Raw genomic sequence first — 26,325 nt, forward strand, 5'->3', positions numbered from 1 at the left:
TGAATCGGTCTCGTGTCCCGTCCAAGCCGTTTAACCGCCGAATTGGCTGCCAGGATCCGTGCCAGGCACTAAAGGGCCGTGGATGATGGGTCGGTTGTCTAGGCAGCACGCCCGACTATTTATAACCTAGGTTAAGGCACACTTCGGTCGTCTGTCCTTGAAGGCGCGTCGAAGGATATCGAAACCTCAGCCAATTTGGTCTGGCTATTTAAATATTTCGCCAGTTAGACACGATGTTTGCCTGCTCCACTTTGCTAGGCTGCCTGGACATAAAATATATTGACTTTATGTTGGAAATTATGCCACGGCTGCGTTGGCTTAACCTGAATCGTGATGCTCTGTATTAATTAAGTACGGAAAAGTAAGTCTACTGCAGTATTGCGTGCCTCTTAATACGAAACTTGTTGATGTTTTAAATTGAAAAGCTCTTGCAAGCCTAAGCAGCTTGCATTACTCATACGCCCCGTGTGGCAGCTACAATTTCAGGCAGCTCACACCGCCAAATTTATTTGTTTGCCCCAATTTCGGTTTCAGCCATGCCCGTCGCAACATGAGGCACTTTGGCCATGTCCAAAACTATTTCACTGGGTCAGCCTGGTTGGTGGTTAATATGTTGCGCAGCTACAAGCGGCGAAATCATCTCCATTTTGTTTGTTTTACAAAATCGAATTTTTATTCATCTCTTTAAGTGTACAAATATCGTAATTACAAGTATCAATATCAACATCTTTATCATTATTTTGTCGTTCGCACTCTGAAATGTGTGGGTATATCGTCGTCAGCACCCAATTGTATTGATGAACTAGCCAGCAAATTTCCGCGTTTTATCTCTCATTTGCCTTTCTTTCAGTGTAGAGCAGGCTGTAAAGGAGCCCAATGAATTTGCATCAAAACTAAACGGACAAAAAACGAATTTCGCTGACTAACTTAACTGAGGTTGTGTTCATAAATTAAAATAAAAACTTACATCTAAAAAGAGTTGTAGAACATTTCGAAATGGGGTCTGCGGTTCGATTTCGTTTCAAATGTCTTTTAGATTACTATTGCATTAGAGGCGGAGAAGAAAGATTTAAAATTAAGACTGGGCAGCATTGTTTCACGACAATCCTCGTTTCATTTCTTACAGAACATATTATAATATGCATTTCATGCGCGAATGGTTCAAAATATTTTATTTAATCCAGCTAAACTACGGGCTTTCCACTTTAAGTTACAAGTTTGTGCGGTCGGAAGGGATTTTAAACAGAGTGCAGGCATTGAACCATTGAACCATTTAGGCATGAAATGCCCTAAATCAAGTATTAATATAAAATAAACCAATTATGCTCCTCGTGCTTCGTATTAAAAATATCGCTCTACACACTGGCGGCTTTCTTTGTTGCATTGACTAATAAACATTTTCCTTTATAGTAGATTCCTCATTTGGTGCTCGCCTGGCTACCCATTTCCATTCTTTTATTTGAAGAAATGTTTGTACAATTTTCTCGTTTCCCCTATTGTTGTTGGCTTTTGGCTCATATTTCGCTCTCTATACATATAAATAAACGTGTCGAAAAACATTGCATACAAAATTTGTCAAAAATTCATTGAACATCTCGTAATTATGTTATGTACAGCGATCGTTGCCGTTTAGTGTGTGTTGATTAGGTTTGTTTATGCAATTATTTACAGTGTCAACAACAAATGCCTAAAAACTAAATAATAATTCTTGTTTACAAATTGGCCCGCCGGCTGAACAGGACTTGATCCACACATCAAGGGGCCTACATAACACTATTGTTATTATTATTATTATTATTGCATTACGGGTATGGTGTATGTTAGGGTGTCCGGGTGCTCGGCTCTACTTCATGCGGTTGATGACTAAGTCGGCGACCACCTGGAGGCCCTTCTGGTAGGGCGACTCCGTGAGCTCCTGGGCCAGCCGTATCGCCTCGTTGCAGTGCTTCTTGGCCAGGAAGCGGGTCTGCTCCAGACCGTGCGACTTGTGCACCAGCTCGAAGGCGCGCTCCACGTCGCCGGGCTCGCTGAAGCGCCGCATCACCATGGGATTCAGCTCGGGGTACTGGAATGTACGGAAAAGGCATTTCAATTATGCTGGTTATGCAGTATGCAGCTACGGAGCGGCTTTAAACGCACTGCACGCGTGCGCAGCCCGCGGAATGCATAGCAAATGGGCATTGGTAATCGGTGGCAATTGATGAGTTACAGGCCCATTGTATCATCTGCGCATCTAGCCAACCACCCACCCACATGACATCATCACACCTTCACCGCCGGCACCATGAATACATCATCGTTGCGACGGCGGGAAGCCACTTTGGATGCATAGCCAATAGACATCTGGACAAAGAGACAACTCAATCTAGCTCATTTATACACAGAGAAAAATTGTAAGTGAAAATTGTCATATTTTTTGTGGCTACTTTTATACATCTACAATTTAAGGGATATTGATGACTTATGTAAACATTTTTCTCTGTGTACACAACGAATCAGCTTAGATTTGTTGGCAAGCCAACTAGGAAATATCCAACGGATCCCAGGTTCCGCACTCACCTTCTCGCATGCAAAGAGGACGGGGGCGGTGGCCAGACCCAGCTTCAGATCCGCAGCCGTCGGCTTGCCCATCTGCTCGGTGGAGGAGACAAAGTCCAGCATGTCGTCGACCAGCTGAAAGGCCAAGCCGATGTTGCGTCCGTACTGGAAGGCCACCTCGGCCACGTTGTCGTCGGCCTGGGCAATCACGGCGGTCTGCAGGAGAGCCGGAGAATCGAGAATAGAGGGTTCAAGATCAGCTTAAATTGCAGGGGATTGGGCACAATGGCGCGAGACTGCGTGCACACTAATTGCCGAATTAAGCGGCTCGGATCTGGCCCATAAGTGCCTGGTCTGGTCGGGCTCGCATGATGGTAATGAATACTCACCGCCTTCAGTGCATTGGCGATCAGCGATGCGGTCTTCCTGTATGTCTTGGTCAGGTAATGGGCGAAGCGCTCGTTCTCCGTTTCCCTTGAGCCCAGCTGCATGAACTCGCCTTGGACCAAATCGGTCAAGATCTGCAAGAGATTACGGACAAGGCGTCATAAATATGTCACAGTGAGTGGTTGGGGATATGGTTATGGCTTCAATTGTTCTCGGCCTGGGATTCCCGCTCGCAGATGAATGGTTCATTACGCCATTCGCAATGTTTCCCCTACACTGATCAAAAATTGGTAGAATTTCCAATATGAATATGGCTATTACAGATATAGCATTTCGTCGCGCTGATACGCTCGTGTGTGTGTGTAACTTCCGCTTGGCTAAAACCTCGCATGCAAACAGCAAATACAATTGTGCCAAATGAATCTGGCAAACAAGACTTCATTCAGAGCTCCAAAGAAGATGGATATTTTGGCTATCGCCGCTTCTGTTTGCCCATCAATTGTGTGGCACGCCCTTCGATTCGCCTTCGCATAGGCATTTTCATTGATTCGGACGAGAAATTCACAGGCAGTTGTCAAAATCATTGGCAAACAATAGTGGGCGCTGAAAAATGGCGGCTTCCACCAAGGAGCTCAAGGTGAGGCGGCCGCAACTGGCCAACAGTTTCTGGCCAAAATGCCCGGCCAAATTCCTCGGAGCGACCACCGCTGGACTTTCAATGTTAATTAACACGGACAAAAAGCCAACTACAAGTGCGTGAGCTCTAACAACTTGGCCAACAAGTGCATTTGGAGCCAGACAAATTATCACAATGCCGCCTTTTAAGCAGCTAAATGAGACCAAATGCAGCGCTCGCGGAATCGAGTGCAATTTTCGGAAAAACTATGCTTTAGCCTCGAAGCCACTTTGCAAGCCACTTATTGGGAATTTTCTTTTTCAATCGCCAGCTTCCGACCAGGGGATTTTGGCGGCATTCAGTCATTTTCAGAGATTATACACTGAAACAATTAATTGTTATGTACTCTTCGCAGCTTATGAGCCTAATATAAAGTGGGTTTTCCAACGGCGTTAAAAGTGATAACCGTTTGGTTTAGCCCAAAATGCGGGGATAGTCATAAATTCACTTGATTGAAAGGCAGACGGACATTCTACCCATTTTATTAATGCCATCCGACGTCTTAGAAACCGCTGATTTTATTCAGACACGTGCACAGCATATTTAATATGAAAAATCGGATAAATATATGCCGAAGATTGTAGATTGTCGTAGATGAAAGAAACTGGCAAAAGTCGTCTATAAACGAGTGACAAACAGAGTTGTATGAATACAAAGTTTTGGACACAAAGAATCTGGTTTCTTAGCACATCAATTTGCACAGGTTTTGATTACCAAACCAGTTGGACAAACTACTTAGAATAGATCTTTAATCGGTTCATCCCTAACTTTTCTTCATACATATGTGCAAATTCGGCAGCCCAGAGAAATTTGCATAGTGGCGACCAGTTTGGCTTAGAACTAGTTTCAAGACGAATGATCTCACGATCGCGAAGAAAGTTTCGTTTTGCTGGGGTCAAAGTGCTTGGCATGCAAATGAGCCACATTATGCGATAGACGCACGAGTATGATATCGCCCAGATCGGGTTAATCATATAGACAAATAGCGGCGGATAAGTGTCTGGGCCGCACCTTGGCCATCTTCAGGCCAATCCTCAGGTGTTACGCATGTTTTTTCCACGCGAATTGAGAAAACGCCAAATGTGTAACCCAAAAACGTAGGCAAGTTTATTGTGTTTGCCTTGGCTATTAACTGGCTCGATTGTGTAAATATGCAGGGAAGCTGGGAGCTTGAAGAGATCTGAGATTCGGAGCCACCTTGGTCTTGGCTTCCAGGGCAATAGATCTGGTTTCACTTTCCATGGCAGCTGTGACTAATTCGAAATTCGTAGGAACTACGTGTGAGTATTTCTGCGGAATGCGGGGGATTCACAAGGACACGAATGCCCATTTCCGACTCATGAAAAGTGAATGCCGCTTTTTGCAAAGTTTCTCGAACTCTGGCGAAGGGCAAACCTTGGGGATCCAACTTCCAGGGACGCAGGAAGTTTGCAGGCCCGGTGATTTGTGCCCCATTAAAAGCGGCAACTGGTTTTGGGTTTCCCAACCAACAGAACGAGAAACTTTCATCAGTTCAAGACAAATGCTGGTCCATCAATCGTGTGAAACTTGGCAGCTGATGCGATTACGTACTTTCTTGGCATAAAACTAAAGGCTCGTTCTTGTGTACAGATATATTTACCCAGAATCCGCGCGTTTTTAAGATGGGCAGCCTTTCTAAGTAAGTTTCTTAGCTTTTCAGTTTGCTCTGGCAATTAACTAGCAGCATAAAATGTGCGAGGCACTTGGTATCTTCTACAAATGTTTGTTTATGGTAGAATTTTAAGCAGCAAAGTTATTTTTATACAATGATTGATTGTTACTTATATATAGTACATTCAGTTTGAAGCTCGTCATTAGTCATATCCTTGCAACTCGAAGTTTCCTTACCTGACTCAGCACGATCGTCACATCATCGCTGCGCAGACGAGCTATCATAATCGAGGCAATCGATAAGATGTAATCACCAGCCATTGTGACCTGTAAAAGCGATGAGACATGGTCAGAAACAAGCGGCCATAACAAAAGATCGGCCAACACAATCGCGGCAAGACAGTTATGTGTTGCAACGTTAACAGCCAGCAGCAAGTTGGCTTGAAAGCAAGAAAACCCAACCGACATGTGACTAAGATGAGCGGCGATACAATCAAAGGCGAGAAATTTCCGCTTCTTGTGAAGATGCGATTGGATTAACTTGTGCATTTTAATTTGAAGACATGTCGAAAGGGAACTATTTTGGGATCTACTATTGAATTATTGAACGCAGCGGCCAGCGGCATCGCCATTCGATTTTGAGGCCTTTCAAATGATGCAAGATGGATGTTGACAAAGTCAATAAACACTTCAAATCGAAATACGCAACAAATTGATGTCAAAGTCAGGCTTTGGGCCCCAATGATTGCTATTCGGCTGTTTCGGTTGCCGAGCGACTCGGGCGCGTGTTTGGCTTTGTTTGTTTGGCTCTGGCAAACATCGGTGGCACCGATGATGCCACAGATACCACCTATGTCACGCGGACCGATCCTTACCTTCTTGTGGTTCCACAGAGCGTTCACGCTGGGCTTGCCGCGTCGGAAGTCCGACTGATCGATGACATCGTCGTGGACCAGACTGGCCGAGTGCACCATCTCCGAGAAGAGGGCGATCTGTCGCTGTTTGTGTACTAATTGGCTGTCAAGGCGATAGGAAGATACATGATTTAGGATTAGGGCAAAAATCCGAAACTACATCTACCTATGTAGGGTGATTTCATTCGGTCGGGCTGCGCACATTTCGCAAAACCGTGCTAATCAATTACACTCGTCTACACAGAAAAGTCTTCTTCAACTAATAGCAACATTTTAAGCTCTACTGTACTTTAAAAAAAGTAGGTTCATTATAAATGTGAATATATTTATATTAGGTAATAACCATGAGTTCTTTTTGAAAATAATAAAATCAAAAACAGATGCAGTATTCTTTTACGACTACCATTATTCAGCTTGTAAAGTCTTGTTATTTAGATATTAAATAGTAAATTGACTCACTGTGACTCGTTGTTCAGGTGATAGTTTATCGCCTTGGCCATCAGCATGGTAACCATGGGTCGCAGAGCCTTGCCCTGGCCATCGAAGTAATAGCTGGCGATGGTGTCCAACTCTGGCTGGGATGTGCCCGACTTCAGCAGCTGAAAGAAGAAGATCCGAAAGGGGGAATTAGTCAGGCCCACTTCCAGTTGTTTTCTCCGTTCAGTAGAATCTGGCCTAAATACGCAAATATTTGTGTTCTGGGGCGCGAGAAAAAAATCGCCTCGTTTTGAGGGAAAAAACCATCTAATGAATGACGTTCTTAGCATCTGGAATGGAACTGCTGACCAAACTCAGTTGGTGTGTTTAAGATTTGCGGTTGGACATGGCATATTTGTTTCATTCAAACTTCAAACTAATAAGGATCTAGGAATTATCTGACCAATATTTAACCACTTACATATCGCACATCGTCGTAGAAGTACTTGAGGTCGTCATCGAGTATGATGTAGGGATCGATCTGGAACTCCCTCACAGGACCTGCCGGCTGTTGTGTGTGGACCGAGCTGTGCTGCCTCAGATTCGCCTTGGAACTCTGCGAGTACTGCAGCGATTGGCTGCACTTGTGGGGACTTTGCTGCAAGTTGGAAAATGGTAGAACGGTTAGCGATTTCGATGGCGATTTCGGGCAAAGGCTGCAATTACTAACAAAGTGTGAATAATGATGGAGCAAACAAGTCACTTAACAACTTTCAATTGCGGCTGTGTCACGTCTAACAAGTTTTGCCTTGCCCGCCGGCGTGTTTTCTGTTTTCAGTTTTAGCCGAAAAATTAATAACTGGAAAATTGCAGTGGCTACAGTCTTGGGCTGTAACCCCCGTAAATGGCCAACTAATTGTAGTCGCTTGTTGACGCCCTCGCGCGACTCTTGACCTTGTCGCCAAAATTTGAATGGTTAAAACCACAAATCCTTTTGTTGCCGACACAAAAGAGAGCAACACGCGCTGCTCTGCTGAATTGTTGCTAAATTGTTGGCGACCAAAAAGTAGTGCCATTTTCCACACAGGAAAAAACTTTGAACCTTACAAGACGAATGAATACTTTCTTAATCGCAAAGTTAAAAAGAAGTTGCACTTTGCTTGGATCAATTAATCAGAAACCCAATAGCTAGTCACTTATAATTTCTCGCAGTGCATTGCTTTTGAGTTGATTTTCTTTTCAAATCCGTTTATGTGCCATTATGCAATGTTTGCATTTGTTTGCTTCTTGTGCAGCCTGTCAACTAGTCAACTAGTCAACCAGTCAACCAATCAACCAGTCAGCCTCTCAGTCTGTCAATAAAGCGCCACACATGCTGGCATGATAACATGTAAATTCGATGTTGCCAGCTGTCAGCGGAGGTAGCTACTTTTACACCATCGAATCTATATCTTTGGCCATTTCGACTGGGTGTGATTGCGGAGTACGCGATGACCCACTTGTGGCCCTGGAGTCCTGCCACGGGCCAATGACCATCACTTGCCGCCCTTGGCCAGCGGTCTTCATCCGCATCTTGTGCAGCATCATCAGCAGCATCATGATCATCATCTGCGTGGTTGGGAATACACGTGTGGGCTTTTGGATGGCAAACTGGTTCGGTTTTGGTCACCGAAGGGGCAGCCAGGGGGCCCACAGCATCGTAAAATACCCAAACAAATTGTTGACCATTGAAAAGAGCTTGTAATGACCCAGTTTCATATTTAATATGTGTCATAAACATCGGAATGGGCTTTGCTTTTGGCGAGTAGAAAGCGCGCCGTGCGATCGGTGGCTTATTACAAAATCGACGCATCACAATTTACAGCAGCAGCCGGAAGAAATCCAATTAAATGCGAGTCGCGGTGGCTTTCGTTTTCAATATGTGCGCCAAATTAAAATTAGTTGATAATATTTTGCAAAGGCCAAAAGTAACAGAAACCGAGACGCACAGCCATTTCTTTGCGTGGAACGTGCAGAAATGCATTTAATTGTGGCCATTTCGAGTTGGCCGCAAACGTTGAATGACTTTTAAGCGTTGTAAAACGCTTTTCACAGGTGCCCACGAAAGCCGAACGGATTTTAAGTGCCTCTAAACCCATTGAACTGCTTGCCGTTGGCCACTTGGTCATGTTATGGATGAAGTGCCCGAGTGTAGTATAATGAAGCCAGGTCAACGATCTGCGTTTCATTCTGGGTGCCTACAAAGCCTTAGATCCCACCGAATCTCACAATGCAAATTCAAACTGCAGTTTTGCGAGCTTATTGCGTGCACAAAGCCAAAAGCAACAGCACTCGAATTAACCACATAGGAAGTGGACTCTTTCGTTGCACTTGACTGCTGAAGACGAACCGAGGATTGGGACTCAGTCAGCTCGACTTGGTTTATTGTGCAACCGGGGCAAGGAAATCGCGAAGTATCTAGAAAAGTGGGGATGCACGTACATTACTCGATTAATCAAACATTGGACTAATCTTCGTTGGATGTTTTTAGTGAGTGGAGTTCGGCTTGCGAGGTAATCTGGCATCGGTTGATAAGGTTAAACCGCAATTGGCCCGGAGCAACCGAACTCCGAGAGATATCCAGTTTAACCTCCTTTTGCCCCACATGCAACTGGCCACAAAAGAGGAGCCGCGACGATTGGCAAGCCAACTTTCACATCGATTCGAAAGGAAATAATAATAACGATCTCTTCGGCAACAATGCGGCTGATAATTTACTTTTATTTGCTTAGTGGCCGGCGGCGCCTCTGCCAATTTTCATTTAAATACGCGCATTTTCGCAGCCATTAGATTAATTGTGGAAAAATTGGCCAAAATGGGCGCAGTGATCAAAGCAATTGCAGCATTTAGCGGCGTGTGCAAATATCGGCAGCCAAGTGCCAAAGGCGAATCAAGCAAAACTGGAAATGGAATTTTCGCCCCAGGGCGCTCCCACGACATAATCCTCTCCAGATGTGTACCATCCAATTCAGACCAAAGCCCAGCCCACTCGGAGTTGCCAACTGAAGATGTAGACAATTAACGGCTGAAAGTATTTAAACACTTTCGAGTGCCGGGCCAAAATCGCACTGATTGATGTCTGTTTTGATTGAAAGGCCCACATAAAACCGGGGAAATTGCGACATTTTGCATTGCTTATTGAAGGCTTTACGACTCACTTTTGTCCAGAGCCTCGCATTGTTGTGATTTCTGCTCTTGTTTGGCCCGGAATTCGCTCAGTTTCTTTTGGCCATTTGTATGCGGCATCATAAGCCATTTTTTATTCAATATGGCAATATGAGAAGCTCGAAAATTACCATTGCATGTTGCTATTTTAATGGAGGCCAATTCGCAGTACACAAATTGTTAGCACCTGCGATTCGAAAACTATTCAATTATGGCAAACAACTCACAATTCTGTGCCTACCTTGCGTAGCGAAAGAACATTCATTATTCGACGCAATTAACTTAATTTGTTAACAAGCTGTGCTTATGTGACAATCGGTCTTACTTGGCTGACTTCTTTGATCAGAAAGATTGATGTCTGAAGGATGAAAGAGCTCCTGCGACCTTGGCAACATCGAAAAGCCCTGCTGTCATCAGTTCGCAAACATTTTAATTGCTTCCTTTTCTGGCTGGCCAAAAAGAAATACCGCCGCTGCGATCGAACATGACAGGCCGTCGGCAGCGGAAGCGGCCAAAAGCGAGGTATTGGCCAAAAGCGGACACAAGACACGGCCAAGAAAGTGAGCACAGCTGAGGGCCGCGAAGACGGGGCTTTGGACTTACTTTCCCTTTTTGTCATCGCTGCGGTTGTGTTGCCACGGCTGACATAACCAACGCTTTTGTGGGCCAAAAGGGGAAGATGGAGGCGGGGCGGCAACGATTGGCTTTGTAATTTCTCCGTTCGATTTGAACCGCGGGAGCTTCTTCATTAGCCAAGTTCGCTGGCAAGTGGTTAACATGCGTGTTAACAACCCAGTCGCACCGCAGGCATCCGAGCTCAAGTGAGTGTGAATGCCAAAGTGGCCGAGTGTTTGCCTCCAAACTGGGCAATTTGTGTTTGACAAAGTGCTCGTCGCGGCATTGAGAACGCTTCTGAATCTCAAATCCCGCCGAGATGCAGCAGCTCGAGTGTGGCGAGCATAATCTGTCGGCATTGTTTGCTAATGTCTCAATTGCGCAGGCCACGATGCGTCACGGTTTCATTGCGATCGCAATAGGGTTCATTAGAAACTGTGACAACTGCAATCGATTGGCCAATTGAAGTCTGCAAGTCACCGAGCCAAAAGATAAAAGCAAACGGTTGCTCAGATGGGAATCCCCAAAAGTACCGAAGTGGGTTGACTTATGGCTTCTGCCATTGAAGTCCTGTTTAAAGCGGAAATTACTTCCTTCGTTAATTTTAAAAAATGTTTCGAATAAACAAGAGTGAACACCATCAGCACTGAGTTTTCGAACTAATGAGTTGTCATCCCAAACGTGGATTTTCACTTATTAATTGGTATATATCCACTTGATTTCCGATCCAGTTTAGCCGACCATTTTCCGCAGTCTGCCATCGCAGTATCTGCCATCGAGTCACACGGAATTCCCCCGTCAGTTTGGTTATTGCGCAATCGCGATTCACAATTGAAATTAGTGCGTGCCCGTCCAACGCGGCGGCTGCGTGATATTTGCCTATGGAGGCGACTTTAAACGCTGCCAAAGCAATGGCGAATGCGTTTTTAAACGCCTAAACATCCAAGCGATTGTAAAACGCCGCCAGAGCCTGTGAAAATCGCTTGATGGCCGAAAATATTTGTTGCCTACCATAATTTCTGGAGGTGTCAGTGTGCCGTTGGTAATTATAACAATCTGTCAAAAGGCAAAGGCACTAAAATGCAGCCGAAATTAAGGTTCGCCGAGGAAAGGCAAAATGTTTTTGCAGACAAATTGGAAACCAGTTGGCGGTGGAAAACCTGAAAATTCAAGTTTATCCTGCATTGGCCACTTCGCGGGTAAATCAACCCAAAAAATTACATAAAAAGCGCAGACGCAGACTGGAAAAAAACAAATTCCGAAGTGCAACTGCCAATGCGACGCGTGCCGCCAATAAATGCAAGTCTAATTTTTCGTTTCAGTTTCTGGCCGAGCGATGTCGCAACTCGGAATCGTTGAGTGTGGAAAACATTTAACCAAATTCCAATGGTAATCAGGTGAAACCCTCGGCCAATTAATAGGGCCCCGAGTGGAAGTAGAATGTTGAGCAAACACTGCGAACAAGCAAGGCAATCAGTGTGGGAAACATATGCAAACGCCGCCCAAGATAGTCAAATTTATGATAATTGCTGATAAAACATCAACAATGTAAACCAATGAGCGACTTTGATGAAATGCGGGCTGACAGCTGGCCAGTCTCGATGGGCATGGCTTTGGTTTTGGCCGGGTTATGCAACATGGTCAAAAGTATCCGAGGCAAACTTGCTCCACCGCCCAACACCGCTCCCTTTGCACACAGAGAAAAGGGGGACCTATATCTAAATCTACAGATATCGCTAGTTGGGTAAATATTACTATATCTTCCCTCAGTAGTCAGACTAGATTTATGCATACTTTTAGTTGGAAAAACTGAATAGATTTTTGATGTCTCACTTATTCTTTAGCAATATTTCTTTCGGTGCACTTGGCGGCGCTTCTTTTACGGCTTTCAAATCGAAATTCGAAAATTTGTTGTTGAGGAAAACAACGCCGAAAGCATTAACAGTTAACAGACTTGGCGCGAAAGAGATGGAAATGCGGCAGAAAGGCCGAAAACCACCGATACCAATACCGATACCGAAACCAAAGAGCCAAAGCTAAAGCCCAAGCCAAAACCAAACCGAACCCGAAACCAGTTTAGGACAACGGGCCAAAACGCATGCGTCTTCTGGAATTGGGTCAGCAAGTACGGGCCGAAAAATACCAAAGCCAAGCCCGAGCGATCAAAGAGACCATTGCAGGTGTGTGGCTCATGGGACAGGTTGAACGAAAGCCAGGCCAGCGGCCCAGTCGCAATCCGCTTAGGCATGCCCACATCCAAGCTCCGAGGAGCCAATTAAGCCGCCAGCAAGTGCACATTAAACACAAATAATATGGAGCTGATAGAGAATTATTCGGCGGGGGTCTGTCGGCTTGGAACTTCTGCTGGCAGGGCCGGAACACCACTCGGACCGTGGGTCAGTGAAAGTGTTTTGCAGAAATACAGAAATGAAGACACAGCCGCTAAGGCGGAGATTTACGATATGACCATCTCGTGCATACGACGGATGTATCTTTTAGCATATCTGCCACTTTTGCTCGGCTCTTTCGTACGTATTTATGCCCGCGATGATCACTTTCTCACAAGTGGCTAGCGAATATGACTGATTGTGAAATACGGCTGAAAGGAATGCGGGCTGAGAGCTTTTAATTGAGAGATACGTATGCATGTATATCTTCTTGAGTAATTTGGTACAAGAAATATGTTTACTCGCTATCTCGAACCCATATGTAGGTTAAGCACTCCAAACCCTGTTTAAATGCCTCTTTTATTGATACAAGCCAAATCGCAGCTGATTTAATCGAGTATTGACTTCGTGCCCAAAATTTCTAAAAGTTTCAATGAAAACAGGTTGCGATTCGGTTTCACTTTCTCGAGACCCTCGCATTCAAATTAAGCACAAGCGCGTAAAAAACGCGGAGAATCGACCGAAATCAATCCATCTAACCGTTCACAGACTCTCTAATCTAATTGAAGACCGCCACCTTGGGAGTATCTACATATGTGTGTCCCATCAACCCATCGAATTCACACGCTGGCGTTAAAAGACTTGGCTCAAAATCACGCATTTGCAATGAAAGTGAAAAGCTTATGGATACGAAAATACTTTCAGGCGGAAGCGCTGGAAAACATGAAAATATGAAAATTGGGAAACTAATTCGATGCAGAGATAACGAATGCTAAGACCTGGCCAATCGGCTTCTTGCCAAAATCGTGTGGCGCATACGTGTAGATATAGATAAAGAGTCGGACTTCCTTTTCTTTTTGGCCGGTTTCTTTTGGCCAAAACAATGGAGAGCCCGCTCGGCAGCTTGGCAAATGAAATGAAATGAAGAAGAAAGTCAAAGAAACCGTTAAAAGTGAATTTCTTCTACGACTGCTATTGCCGACTATTATTAGTTGGCGTTTTTTTCGGTTTTGGTTTTTGGTTTTTGGCTTTGCCTGCGACGTGCGCTTTCTATTTGCGTTTTGTTTATTGTTTACCTATGATAGATGAACGTATCAGTTTCCAGGTGCTCGTGCTTTGCCGTCTGCCCGCCGTGTGGATGGATGCGAGTTGGGCACACATCCAATTTGGCGTTGAATGAATTTTTATTCGGCTCCGAAGTGAAACAAAAAAGGGTCTTAAACAACTAAAATGCATAAATAATTCGATGACGACGAATGCATACAAAATTATCAAACTTTTTCCAATATGATTGCGAACATATATCTATATGTGAGTACTGCTTATAGTACTGTTACTTTCTATATAATCTCAACTATAATTTTATCTGAAAGATATCAAGATATCATTTGGCTTCTCGCATTTTCGGGAGGCAAATGCAAACCCCCAACCTTTCAGAGCAAGGTCTTTTTTACGGGTGTCAAAGGTGTGCATTAAAGTGAATTAACGAGCACTTAACCCGTTTCATATACATATGTATACCCAAAACGCGACCAAAGGGCGGCCACATAGATACAAATAAATATGTTCAAGCCAAGGCTGGCCGCCAAAGTAGCCAATGCACAAACTGCATTCAACTTACTGCATTCGCAATGCCAAAGCAATTAAATCAAAGTCGCACTCCCGAACACCACCCCCCAAACTAAATGGGTTGGCTTAAATGGCGTGCCATAAAACAATAAACTAAATAGCAAATGTGAGAAACCGATGCACTAATCGCGGCCTATGCATACATGCCTACTCAAGGCATACATAAGTGAGTAAGTAAGCAATTAAGCCGAAGGCTTGACTAGCCAATTGAATTTCAAGACAATTGCCCGAAGTTCCTTCTGGGTTTTTCCGACTCGCAACAAAGGCTGGAGATGTTCCCCAAGAAATATTACCTAGGAAGGCAAATAGCTCCATAACTCTATAATGAGCTCGGTTATTTACGACCCTTTTGTTGCACTCAGTGCGTCATTCGTGGGATTTAAAAATTACATGCATTTCAATCGTTTTATTTGCTACAGTAAACTCGCTTTATAGTGCCATAACAATAAAATATTATGAGAGAAAATTAATATTTATATTTGACACCTAAGGCAATGCCAAGTTGTTATAATAAAGCAGAGTTATTAGTAGAAATATGTAAATCTCATAGAAAAACACCTTCCTTATTTCTTACAGTGTATTCACTGTATTTGCAATAGTTAATCAATCTAATGAAATAGCTGATAGTATTTACTCCGACTGATAAGGGCACCAAATCCGCATGTTCGACACAATACAGAACAGAACCCACTTGAGATATTACGTATACGCACAGTTAGCTGAGAAGTGAAGCACAGTTTTGGGGGCACTGGCCCCCAATCAGCTGTTTATTGGCGCCGCAAATAGCGCGAAAATCAACAACGCGGGCGATAAATATTGATAAATACGAGCAATAAACCTGAGCTCAAATGCAGCCAGCGAAATTGCATAACTCAAAGAAAAAATGAAAAAGGAAGAAAAACACTACAGACTAGCGACTTGTCAACGATATAAAAATAATGACAAACTACAGACAGACCAGAAAGAGACATAATTATCGGGCCAGAAAGAGAGGCAGATGAAAAACTTCACCTTGCAAAAATGCGGGAAAAACACATGGAAACGAAGCGGAGAAAAACAGAGGCGTTCGGCAAATGGTAAAAAAGCCAAGGCACAATAATAAATAAATGCGCCAGCTTCCGCCAACAACAACACTGCAACTGTGGGCGCAACAAGTTGTTTTTCACGCTACTTGCACAAAAGCAATGGCCAGCAACCAACAACCAACAACCAACAAGCAACAACCAACGGACAACTGCCAGCAACCAATTTCACTTTCATTTTCTTTTTGGCTTCGCAGCGAAGAAAAGAAAAGCGGACAGCAAAAGCCAAAGTCACGCAGACGCATTAGCGGCCAAAAGAGTTGGCTTGCAGCCAATGCACTCTGCACTGCAAAAAAAGCTAACACATTTGCAATCCTATTCTTATAAGGATTTATTTCACATTTGCCAATTTTAAAAGAAAGCACTTAAATTGTACTGTTTATAAAAAGGATCCCCCCCTCTTCAAAATGTTTCATTACTTCAACTATTTTTGCCACTTAACACAACTTTTCTCGCTGTGTAGGCTTCGTCCGACAATGAACTTACCAGCAGATCGGGGTAATCCTTGCCCATGCTGAAGCTTAATCCGTGGCAGAGTCGCATGGCCTGCTGTTGAACTTTGGGCGGACTGAATAATCCGGTCGCGGCGGACGGGGCTGTGTATCCTGGCCGGGATCCGAGGAGCTGATAGAGCAGCTTGTGCGTCTGCTGGCGACGCGAGCCGCACACGACGCGACCGGAAGTGCTCAAGCAGGCCATTTTGTGGGTGTTGTTTGTGAGGATTTCGTGTAGCAGGGCTTATGCGTTGGTTTTTTTTTTTTTTTTTGGGAAGGGCAGGATGCAGCTTCTTGATCGAGACACAGGCACAGAATTCAACAGGTGAACAGCATTATAGTGGGTTTTGTTTATGTTTTTTGCAGGCTCGCAGGATTTGAAAAACGCGCGATTGCGTGGCGATTTCGGGGTATCGATGGACTGGCGATTTCGAGGCGACGGCGAAGCGCGGTTTGCTTGCGTTTGGCTTCAGCAGCTCCAGCGAAGTGTTTTCGCTTTTTGTGGATTTTTGAATCGATGCGCGTGCGCGCGGTCAGGTGTGGTGGGAATCCCACTGGCCGACTGTGGTGGAAACGATCGCTCACGAAGGTAAGATCGGCTTGAACTTGAACGGGGATTTCGGTGGCTAAGCCAGCCACGCGGTTTTGCAGTCACTGGGGGTCGAGGTCTGTTTGGATGACCCCAGTTTACCTGTGGGTCACACTATTGGAGGGATATATCCGGACTCAAGCGTTGCTCACAGAGGTCCTATGGCCACTACCGCCACTACCATCCAGTCCCGCCAGTGTCCTCATGTTCCGCAACAACTGGGACGCTCGAAGATCCCGATGAAAACGCGTTTTCCGGCCTGGCAAATAGTTTTTATTTAACTCGCACGCAATTTGCACCTTTTCACTACTTTATTTTGACGTAACAGTGCAGAACAGCTGCTGCGAACAGCTGTTTAGGGTTGCAACGTGCGCGGTGACGCAAGGCAGCCGGCTAAAACGTAGCACTAGAGGTGGGCAACGTAAGGCGACAAAGTCTGCAACATTAAAACGGTAGTTATATAAGGATGCTTAACTTATTTTAAAAGTAGTTACACCATTTTTAATGCTCTTTTTTCAATTAACATTTTTTAATCTATTTTGTGCCTTACTTACGTTTTTCTATAAAGATATCGATAGCACAGCTGTTTCCTCTTGCGCATCTCTAATCACGTTTACGTAAATTTCAGAAGAGCAAGCAACAAGATGTCTAGAAATTTGTTTTTATCAATTACAAACTTTATTAGGAACTTAGAGAGCCTGTTCCTGCCACATGGAGGACACCCGCCTGGTGAGAAGCACCAGCCCAAGTTAAAGTTACCCTGACTTACCCACTTTCTACACAGCTCTGGCGTTGGCCGGTTTTCAGCATGATCACAGCCCAAAATCCTCCCCGGAATTCAGTTTGAAGCAGCTTATTGGCGACGGAATGCTGTGGGCTGTTCCGAAGCACAGGAGATCCGTGGAGAAACGCCTGAAGCGGAAGTTCGGACATCCGGAATACAACTGGAAGCCTCTGAGGGAGAAGAGAAACCTCCGCTCCTGTCTGCAATGTGGCCATGACCACGAGATGGGAGTTCTTTGTCGTGAGTAGCCTTAAAAGTTTACAAAGAGGCAGCCGCCGTTAATGTTACTTTCCCAGCTTTCTGCTACCAAAAAGTCCTGAAGGAGACGGAGCTCATGCAGTCGAAAATCCAGGAGACACTCGGTCTAGATCCCGTGGACAAGGAAGTAATCGTTCTTTATGAAGGCGAGAAGGCCGAACAGTCCACAGATGCTCTGAAGAACAAGCGCATCGTGGAGATGAAGAAGCCTCGTCCCATGTGGTTCACCAAGAATCTTCTCCAAAAATCCACGCAGCAATTGTCCGAAACCAAGGAAGTCAAGCCCTCCGACTTGGCCTAGATACTAAGAATTCATTGTGCATTAAATCCACACGTTCGTTATCAAATCGATGCTAGTTTATTCTCTGTGAAGGATAAGGACCTTGCTTGCTTCAGGAAGCCGTTGTTAAAGTCCTGGGCACTCATAGGTTTTCTACCTTCCACGCGTAACTGAAGCACTTCCAACTGGCTCTGCTGAGCACATCCTATTATGAGGGATCTCGCCTTCCTCAGATAGCTGATGGCACCAGGTTCTTGGACTGGAACTCCCTTTTCCGGTAATCGCAACTCCAGCAGTTGGACTTGTTTGCCTAAAAAGCTGGTTGTTAGGTTTTTGTAGCCATACAAAGCTCGATGACGAGTGTATATTTCAAAGGCACTAAGCTCGGACCAGATAATTTCTGTGATTTTACTGGTGATCTTGGGAGCTGAAGGCAAAAATATAGATGAAATACGTTCTCGAAGTGCTCAGATATACTTTACCATAGCTGGCCCTTGTACTATCTTGGGGTTTGGCTTCCTTAAGTCTTACTGATAGATTGTTAACAGTGTCCACAAGTAAATCTGCTCCTAACGACGCCAAGGATGCATGCAGATCCGGCATGAAGACATCGGGCTTAATATCCACTTCCCGCTGAGCTAAAATCTAAAGCATAAGCCGTGAATACTACTGCATACAATGGTAAGAATGAACTTACATCGCCGATATCGAACCGGTGAGGTTCGATTTTCATGATGGAAACTCCAGTGCTGGCATCTCCCTTCATGATGGCATATATGATGGGAGCAGCTCCCCGCCATTTGGGCAACAGACTAGCGTGAACATTGATCATTCCATGAGGAAAGCCATTGATGATATTCGCAGGAATCAGGTGGCCAAAGGAGACCACCACACCAAGATCAAATTGCGGACACACAGAAGGATCTATGGGCCACTTTTGTAGTGGAAGCTTCTCCTTTTCCGCGTAGGTCCTCACACAGTTGGCGGGACTTTTGAAGGAGGTAACAACTCCCAAACGGTCACTAAGAAAATAAATAATCTTATTAACCACTTCTACATTATTGTTTTAAACATTTTACCCGCAGTTTTTGTGTAACGCCTGTAAGCTGGGCAAGGAAAAATTGTCGGTCCCGAAAAAAAGAATTTTCGGAGGGCGGTAAGTTCCCTTGCAGCGCTGTACAATTGGGATTACATTCTGCCACACTTTTCTTTTATATTTGTAGAAATTATTAACTAAACTCTTGCCGCAAAACATAGGAAAATTTGTTGGATAATAATACCGCGTAAACAAAAACAGCTGTTCGCGATACCAGCTGGTCACTCTACCAAATAACGTAACAGGAATGCTGAGGTACAGTGAAACCTGTTGCGTCTGAATAACTATGTAAATTGTGGTCCTTCCTTTATATAATCAAGAGTCGTTCTTTTTGTTTAAGTAATTAAACTTATCTAAATATGTTACTTTACTTTTATATGTCGGACTTTAGTGAGTATAGACTATCGGTAAACGTTTATTATTTTTTGAAGTTCATCGCACGGTCATACTAATGAGAACGCAATAAAAATTTGGAAAATCAAACATTTACAAAAAGACGTATATTATTCGGATCGATTGGGCGACTGTTTTGATGCCAAGTGCCAAGGAGCTCCATTAACCCAGAATGGACGCATCTGCTGCCAAAATCACGCCCATGGCCAGTTCCACGTCCACTTCCGGATCCGCAAGCTCCCCCTCCAGTGACAAAATGAACTACGCACTGCAAGTGGCGCTGCAGACGATCAAGGAGCGGTGCATCCAGCTGCAGCGCCGCGTGGCCAGCATGGAGGAGGAGAACCAGCGGCTGAGGGAGGCCTCCAGCAGGTCGGAAGGTGCTCCGAGTGTAAACGAAATCGGGGTCACTGGAGACGTAATCTCTCTGAAAGCACAGGTCTCTGAGCTGCAGCGCCAAAAGGAGCAGCTGGAGGAGCACATTGGCATGGTATCGAACGAGAACAGACGGCTCTGGTCCCGTCTATCGCAGATCTCGAAGGATCAACAGCTGAACGCTGTGCCCAGCTCAACAGACTCGCGAGCCCAGCAAAACCAGAACCTGGTGCGCTCCAAGACCTTTACGCAGCACTCCCCCAATCCTCACCTTCGCCAAAAGATGCTCTCCGACGGCATTAAGGATCTCAGCCTGGAGGAAATAGCCCTGGATGACTTCGGTGCCAGCAGTGAGGAACTAGGTTACCCCTACAACCTGCAAAAGGTGGAGGAAACCACTAGTGAACCAGATGCCAATGTGGATGCCAAAAGATGTTTGGATGGGCTGCAGGACCTGAGGCGAGAGGCCATGAAGCAGCAGCAGGAGCTCAGATCGCTAATGACTCTACTAGAAAGTCGCATAGGTATGCAAAAAATGAAATTCATGCTAAAAAAAGAAACTTCTTGTAACGCCTTTTTTATGTGCAAGCAGCACTCAAGCCCTGTCCGGAATGTGCCCAAAAAACCATCAAAAAGCCTGAGATGGCCGACAAAAGTCTGGAAACGGACGACAGCTTGACCAGCGAGCTGAAGAACTGTGAGAACCAACACAATGGACACAATGGAACGCCGCCCAGCCAGAGAATTAACATCATACAAGAGAAAATCAAAGCAGATGCAGCCGACGCAATGGAGAAGACCTGCCCTATGTGCGGCAAGCAGTACTCCAGCCAAGTGTCCTTCAATGCCTTCCGCGAGCACGTCGAGATGCACTTCATCGACGATGCACTGGAGCTGGAGTCGGAGAGCAGTATTGAGCGCCAGTTTGAGTTCGTTTCCCATGCGGTGGGTGACTTCTGACCCAGTAGGCGCATTTATTTCGCCACCGAACTCTGACCTGACCGGGGAAGTCCAAGGATTAAGGAGCAGTTTGACTGCACAGGAGCTGCTTGTTACGTTTCTATGGATCGTTAGGGCGATCATGTATCAAAACTATACAACATTATACTTTAAGAAAATACATATATAATAATTGAGGAGATTGCATGAATACTTAGATGTTAGTGACAGAATGCGAAATACAGTTTAAATGAAAAGCCTGAAAAAAGTTGAGCGCTCTTTTCGGTTCGTTGGAAAGTGAAATCGCCGTGGACAACATAAAATTATATTATTAGCGCTGACAAATATTGTAGTATCAATGCTGACGATCGATCTTACCATCGTTTGTGGTCATTATCCGATCTAATTGGCCGCTTTTCTGTGAGTCACACACTTTGGGGGAATAGTGGAACATTCGACAAAGAAGTTTGGCTTGAGGCCATTGTGCTGTAACTGGTCAGAGGATTTCCCTGTTTTTTTGGCTATGACGTAGTCGAAACCCGACTTCTGCCTAATCGGGCTGATCCAGTCATTCAATGCGAATATTTGCCATAATTTTGGCCACAAGATTTGCCATTGCTAACAATACAAATGCAAATGCTCAGAGCTACTTTCTTTTAATGCATTTGGAATGGGTCGCAGCAGGAACTAAGCTAAAGGAAAAATTTTAATTTGTCTATGCTAATAAGTTTGATAAATAAATATTATTAAGACATGGGCACGTGGCAGCTCCCGTGGACACTTGATTGCGTTACTATGAAATGCACAGATAATTAAACAAATTATCAAATTGGTAGTAACCCATTCACAACTAATGTGCATAGAATTTGTAAGAGTTCAAGCAACTCTTGTTAGATCTTTTCCGCATTTCCAACTAATACTGGGTTTTCCTAGCTCCATGGTCTATATTGCGATCCATCATTTATCATTTCGAAAACCCAGCGCTGCAATTAGTCTGCCACTTGTTGCTACCGTTTGGGGCTAATCACGCGCCACTTAGGTGTCGAATTCAGATCCGATCCGATTCCATTCCGACTCCGCAGACGCCAAGTCTACGTGGGCACCGTGCCCCTCCGAACTATAAAAGATATCGGGCTATTTGTGGGCCGTTTCAGTTGCTCGCAGTTCGCAGTGGCAACAGCATCATATTGAGGCCAACATATCTCCCGCACATTCGCGCCGGATGAATTATGTAAAATCGAAAACGCCGCGAATCTCAATACAAAGACACACGCGTCCGCGGGAATCCAATAAAGTTATTAGTAATATTAGAACAATCACATCTGCGATCTGCAACAATGCAGCCGAATGCCTTTCACAAGCTTTTGTTACTACTGCCGCTCGCCTATCAGCATACATCAAATGGTAATTTCGATCCCAGATCTTAAGATAGATCGATCGAATGGAGTGATAAAAGTGCATTAACTAGCCTTCAATGGCAGGAAGTGATACATGTGAAGTATTATTACTATCATAACTTGAGAGCGATTAAAAACGCATACTTACTTCCCTCTAAATTATTAAAAATGGGACTAAAAGTTTGAAAGGGTCTTGGCGCACACCCATTACCATTAATTGTATAAGCTACTGTGATTAATCACTCCGCCATACCTTGTTTGGGTTCCAAAATAAGAGAGTCGGCTGAAAACAGAAGTGAATTTATTCACGGTCTTGGCTAATAGGATTACCAGATGCTAGATGGCTGAAAGAAAGTGAAAACGTCTCAGAGCTAACATTTTCTTCAATTTGAAACTTGTAGATGATCATAAAGACGAATCGCACTGGAACTACGAGACGAACGGACAGAACTGGGGAGGAATTTGCTCTTCGGGCGAAAGGCAGTCACCCATTTCATTAAACGTCCAAAAAGTAAGTAACAAGTACATGTAATACCTCTTATGATCAGAATTAGTCAGAGTTCCTTTGCTTCCGTCTGTAATGATTTAATTGACCAGGCCTAATTTGTTGGTCTACAGCTTCAGACCTAGTTTGAAGTGATGAAAAGAAATCAATTAAATTAAAAATGTGTATCACCAAATTCGTATTAATTATGTGTGCCAAAACTCAGCCCTATTTCATATGCGCATCTATTTAAGCGCTGTTACTGCGTAACAAAATCGTCTAAGAACTTGTATAATATTTGTCAAAAAGCTTTAAATTCCGCAACTGATGATGCGTTGGTATGAAAATGAACTATAACTGGGCGATGATTGGCACTATTATCCACCCAATTAGCCACAGTGCTTACATAAGTGGCTTGCAACATGTGGAATGTGATAGCCGAAATTGGCATGTAGTTTATAACATAACTACTTTAACAATCGGGAGCTCTTTTAACGCCACTTTTTGCATTACAAGGGTTAATGGGTGTGCAAAATGGAAGCGCTGAAAGGGCTAATTTATTTCAATAACCACTGATACATTGTCGTGCTTCCCGGCAGTCGCTCATCGTCCCACTGCCGCGGATCGTCTTCGGCAACTATGACGTAAAGCTGAGGGGACCGCTCACCCTGCACAACAATGGACATACAGGTGGGTTGTGGGTTCGAGAGATCGCCAATGGTTTTGAACGAAAGCTACTAATTGCTTGGCAGCTCACGTGGAGATACCAGAAACTGCTAACGGCAACAAACCCTTCATAACCGGGGGTCTGCTCAAGGGCAGATATGTGGCCGAGGCATTCCACTTCCACTGGGGATCCCCGAGCTCCCGCGGATCCGAGCACTCCATCAACCAGCAGCGATTCGACGTGGAGATGCACATTGTCCACCGAAATGCGAAGTATGGAGATATCGATGAGGCGAAAAACAAGAAAGATGGCATTGCTGTTATTGGAGTCATGCTGAAAATAGTGAAGGTAAGTATCCAGCTATCCATTTACCTTAGGTCAGTAATCGTACCGAGAAACCGGGTGCAATCTAATCCAACGTGATGGAACGATGATGCAATGAAAATCTTCACCGTGAAACTAAATTTGCCGAAGAAAATTAAACGTGCCAATACGTCACTTTCAGATGAATATTCTTTCAGCTGTTTTTCTGCTTATATGAATCAATCATTTGAACACAATTTCATTAGGAGTTTGTAATAAATAAATTTTTGTTTTTTTTTACAGAATCCCAATCGCATATTTCCGGGATTGAGCAAAGTGATGAGTGCGTTGCCGCGAGTGACGAAGTACAACGCGAAGACGACCATTCCGGGCGGAGTGAGTCTGGGCCAGATGCTTGGAAACGTGAATCCGCGGGACTTCTTCACCTACCGCGGATCCCTGACCACGCCCCTTTGCGAGCAGTCTGTCACCTGGACGGTGTTCTCCCAGGTCCTGCCCGTGCCCTATTCGTCGGTGTCGAAGTTCTGGAAACTGCGCGACTCCGAGGGGCACAGGCTGATCAACAATTTCCGGGACATCCAGCCGCGAAATGGACGCCCAGTGTTCTACAGGATCGGAAAGGATCTGAGTGGGGCCTACCTGGGAAAGTGATGCTACTGTAGCTAGACTTAAGATCCGTATTTATTATAGTTTCTAAGACAAATAAATTATTTCATCTGTTGTAAGCTACTCTCCCTGTTGGCGTTCCAAATCAGATCCGATACGGTGGGAGTCCACTTGAAATCGGTGCCAATCTCACCTGAACCGAGAGTAAACGGACTATTTGTGATCCTATCCAGTTGCTCTAGGTTGGCAGTCGGAGCAGCAGCCAAGTTAGCAAATCTCCCGCACATTCACATAGGAAATTTAAGTAAAATCCGACGAGAGACGCAAGACACACGAGTTATCTGGAATAAATTACAATAATAATAGCATTGCAATAGTAACAATCACAACAGAAATACACATCAATGCAGGCGAATGCTTTTCACAAGATGTTACTACTGCTTCCACTGGCGTTTTATCAATCAACAAATGGTAAATCAGATGCCAGAAGTTATATGTATGTGCTGACCAAGTAGAGCCGTTTTAAAGAATAAATAAGCATTTTAAATCAATTTAGCATTCGATTATGAGTACTAACAAGGCAAGAAGAAACCACTCATTTGCTCCCTTCACTTGAAACTTGCAGGTATGGAATGGAATTACCTGAAGAATGGCAAGGACTGGGAGGACCTCTGCTCCACCGGAAAACACCAATCGCCGATTTTGTTGGATACTAAAACCGTAAGCAGTAAATCAAACTTCTTTAAAGTAAGCAAATGTTAATGTTTTTTATGTTTTCTCGCACTGACTGGTAGGCACACAAGTTGGTCTCACCTCCGATCACTTTCTGGAACTATTATAAGCTGCTTAAGCGTCCATTTTACATCAGAAACAATGGACACTCCAGTAGGCTTTGTATAGTGGTTCGTAGTTCGAAGCAGAGCGCAACTAATTGCAATATTGGTAGTTAGCTTAGACATTCCCGTGACGAGCAATGGAAGGAAGCCCTTTATAACCGGCGGCCGTTTGAAGGGTCGCTACTTTGCCGATGGACTTCACTTCCACTGGGGTTCCTACAAATCCCCCGGATCCGAGCACTGGATTAACAAGCGCCGATACGACGCAGAAATCCATATCGTGCATCGGAACGAGAAGTACAAAAATATTGCGGAAGCCGTCCGTCATAAGGATGGCTTGGCTGTTGTCGCAATCATGGTTTCCATTGTTAGGGTAATCCATGATAGAACTGATGTGTGAAGAATTCATGTTCCTTGAATTTACTTGTAGAAAGACAATGCAAAATCCACACCCTTGTCCAAGCTCATGGAGGCAGTCGTGCGGGTGCCGATTGAAAACTCCAACGCCACTCTTTTTGGCCAATCAAGCTTGGATCAGTTGATCGGGGGTGTGAAGCACAAGGACTTCTTCACCTACGAGGGCTCACTGACCACGCCCCTTTGCGACGAGACTGTCTCCTGGATTGTTTTCACCGAGATTACGACTGTCACCATTTCATCCGTCTCAAAGTTTTGGCTGTTGCGAGACCACTGGGGCAACAGGCTGATCAACAACTATCGGATTGTCCAAGGTCTAAACGATCGCACTGTGTTCTATAGGACGGCCAGATCTTCGAAATCATAAGTTATATGAACTAAATACAACACACTCCTATACTAACCACCACTTCATGTTACTTAGATATATACCACGGGCTACAATCTCGAGTAAGTATATCACCCAAAGTCCCAGCTACGGATTAGGCAAAAGTGGGACAAAGAGCAAAGACGAAGGTTTCCGCAGTGCAAGTCAAGCCAGATGCTATTTGAGTTTGGCTCAAGTTGTTACAACAGCTGTTAGTCTTTCTATCAAGTTGTGATAGAAGCACACCTTTATTGAATAATCAAAAATCTATAGTTTAGCCAAAGTGTGTATGTAAAGTGCATTAATCTGAAGTATTAGTAGTAGTAGTGTCAAAAAGAGAGGTAGTCTGGGTTACTAGTATTAGTATTGGTTACCCAAGATCAGTAAGGGCAATGCCTTGGTTGAACTATCAGATAAGCGCCTAATGAGTTTACCCGCCATCCAGACAGGTAATTTAGCAATTGCTCCGATAGATTAGGGATTCCAACTAATAATAGGAAATATATTAGTATTATCTTTGTATTAGAGAAATAGTTCC

At 44.4% G+C, this 26,325-nt stretch overlaps 6 protein-coding genes across 7 annotated transcripts; 4 read left to right on the forward strand and 2 right to left on the reverse strand.

Annotated features, from left to right (window-relative positions):
- Positions 1-1,370: 1,370 nt before the first annotated feature.
- Positions 1,371-16,180, reverse strand: LOC117142923 (decaprenyl-diphosphate synthase subunit 1). Its single transcript, XM_033307220.1, has 8 exons — positions 15,968-16,180; positions 7,046-7,222; positions 6,607-6,746; positions 6,109-6,250; positions 5,471-5,560; positions 2,928-3,059; positions 2,560-2,754; positions 1,371-2,065 (listed from the first exon to the last, which is right to left on the reverse strand). The coding sequence occupies exons 1-8, from the start codon at positions 16,178-16,180 to the stop codon at positions 1,844-1,846; spliced, it is 1,311 nt and encodes a 436-aa protein (XP_033163111.1). The 3' UTR covers positions 1,371-1,843.
- Positions 16,181-17,166: 986 nt separating this feature from the next.
- Positions 17,167-17,953, forward strand: LOC117142925 (39S ribosomal protein L32, mitochondrial). Its single transcript, XM_033307223.1, has 3 exons — positions 17,167-17,293; positions 17,349-17,588; positions 17,645-17,953. The coding sequence occupies exons 1-3, from the start codon at positions 17,209-17,211 to the stop codon at positions 17,905-17,907; spliced, it is 588 nt and encodes a 195-aa protein (XP_033163114.1). The 5' UTR covers positions 17,167-17,208; the 3' UTR covers positions 17,908-17,953.
- On the reverse strand, positions 17,942-19,182 carry LOC117142926 (methionyl-tRNA formyltransferase, mitochondrial). Its single transcript, XM_033307224.1, has 4 exons — positions 18,966-19,182; positions 18,584-18,908; positions 18,369-18,531; positions 17,942-18,313 (listed from the first exon to the last, which is right to left on the reverse strand). Exons 1-4 carry the CDS (start codon positions 19,139-19,141, stop codon positions 17,949-17,951), a joined length of 1,029 nt encoding a protein of 342 aa, XP_033163115.1. The 5' UTR covers positions 19,142-19,182; the 3' UTR covers positions 17,942-17,948.
- Positions 19,183-19,404: 222 nt separating this feature from the next.
- Positions 19,405-20,957, forward strand: LOC117142924 (protein spindle-F). Its single transcript, XM_033307221.1, has 2 exons — positions 19,405-20,274; positions 20,343-20,957. The coding sequence occupies exons 1-2, from the start codon at positions 19,548-19,550 to the stop codon at positions 20,708-20,710; spliced, it is 1,095 nt and encodes a 364-aa protein (XP_033163112.1). The 5' UTR covers positions 19,405-19,547; the 3' UTR covers positions 20,711-20,957.
- A 1,069-nt stretch (positions 20,958-22,026) lies between these two features.
- On the forward strand, positions 22,027-24,253 carry LOC117144422 (carbonic anhydrase 2). Its single transcript, XM_033309564.1, has 5 exons — positions 22,027-22,093; positions 22,488-22,597; positions 23,170-23,260; positions 23,323-23,585; positions 23,844-24,253. Exons 1-5 carry the CDS (start codon positions 22,027-22,029, stop codon positions 24,210-24,212), a joined length of 900 nt encoding a protein of 299 aa, XP_033165455.1. The 3' UTR covers positions 24,213-24,253.
- Positions 24,254-24,422: 169 nt separating this feature from the next.
- LOC117144215 (carbonic anhydrase 2) lies at positions 24,423-25,869 on the forward strand. Of its 2 annotated transcripts, XM_033309266.1 has the most exons (6): positions 24,423-24,638; positions 24,793-24,887; positions 24,962-25,052; positions 25,114-25,376; positions 25,434-25,787; positions 25,845-25,869. In XM_033309266.1, exons 1-5 carry the CDS (start codon positions 24,572-24,574, stop codon positions 25,785-25,787), a joined length of 870 nt encoding a protein of 289 aa, XP_033165157.1. In that variant the 5' UTR covers positions 24,423-24,571; the 3' UTR covers positions 25,845-25,869. The 2 variants fall into 2 exon arrangements, with proteins under 2 accessions (XP_033165157.1, XP_033165158.1); XM_033309267.1 differs by lacking the exon at positions 25,845-25,869 and having other exon boundaries at positions 25,434-25,796.
- The last annotated feature ends 456 nt before the right edge of the window (positions 25,870-26,325 follow it).

The sequence above is a fragment of the Drosophila mauritiana genome, chromosome 3R (assembly GCF_004382145.1).
Source record: "Drosophila mauritiana strain mau12 chromosome 3R, ASM438214v1, whole genome shotgun sequence".
Taxonomy (NCBI): Eukaryota; Metazoa; Arthropoda; class Insecta; order Diptera; family Drosophilidae; genus Drosophila; species Drosophila mauritiana.

Bases quoted from the DNA above. Each gene is read 5' to 3' on its own strand.
- LOC117142923 (XM_033307220.1), bottom strand. From the start codon at position 16,180: ATGGCCTGCTTGAGCACTTCCGGTCGCGTCGTGTGCGGCTCGCGTCGC. The intron at 7,223-15,967 runs GTAAGTTCATTG...TCCAACTTGCAG, and splicing joins AGGATTACCCCGATCTGCTG to CAAAGTCCCCACAAGTGCAG. The intron at 6,747-7,045 runs GTAAGTGGTTAA...TTCTTCTTTCAG, and splicing joins TCTACGACGATGTGCGATAT to CTGCTGAAGTCGGGCACATC.
- LOC117142926 (XM_033307224.1), bottom strand. From the start codon at position 19,141: ATGTTTTGCGGCAAGAGTTTAGTTAATAATTTCTACAAATATAAAAGA. The intron at 18,909-18,965 runs GTAAAATGTTTA...TTATTTTCTTAG, and splicing joins GCGTTACACAAAAACTGCGG to TGACCGTTTGGGAGTTGTTA. The intron at 18,314-18,368 runs GTAAAGTATATC...TTTTGCCTTCAG, and splicing joins TAGTACAAGGGCCAGCTATG to CTCCCAAGATCACCAGTAAA.
- LOC117144215 (XM_033309266.1), top strand. From the start codon at position 24,572: ATGCAGGCGAATGCTTTTCACAAGATGTTACTACTGCTTCCACTGGCG. The intron at 24,639-24,792 runs GTAAATCAGATG...TGAAACTTGCAG, and splicing joins GTTTTATCAATCAACAAATG to GTATGGAATGGAATTACCTG. The intron at 25,053-25,113 runs GTAGGCTTTGTA...CAATATTGGTAG, and splicing joins CAGAAACAATGGACACTCCA to TTAGCTTAGACATTCCCGTG.
- LOC117142925 (XM_033307223.1), top strand. From the start codon at position 17,209: ATGTCTAGAAATTTGTTTTTATCAATTACAAACTTTATTAGGAACTTA. The intron at 17,294-17,348 runs GTGAGAAGCACC...CTTTCTACACAG, and splicing joins ACATGGAGGACACCCGCCTG to CTCTGGCGTTGGCCGGTTTT. The intron at 17,589-17,644 runs GTGAGTAGCCTT...TTACTTTCCCAG, and splicing joins CGAGATGGGAGTTCTTTGTC to CTTTCTGCTACCAAAAAGTC.
- LOC117144422 (XM_033309564.1), top strand. From the start codon at position 22,027: ATGCAGCCGAATGCCTTTCACAAGCTTTTGTTACTACTGCCGCTCGCC. The intron at 22,598-23,169 runs GTAAGTAACAAG...GCTTCCCGGCAG, and splicing joins TTTCATTAAACGTCCAAAAA to TCGCTCATCGTCCCACTGCC. The intron at 23,586-23,843 runs GTAAGTATCCAG...TTTTTTTTACAG, and splicing joins TCATGCTGAAAATAGTGAAG to AATCCCAATCGCATATTTCC.
- LOC117142924 (XM_033307221.1), top strand. From the start codon at position 19,548: ATGGACGCATCTGCTGCCAAAATCACGCCCATGGCCAGTTCCACGTCC. The intron at 20,275-20,342 runs GTATGCAAAAAA...ATGTGCAAGCAG, and splicing joins TCTACTAGAAAGTCGCATAG to CACTCAAGCCCTGTCCGGAA.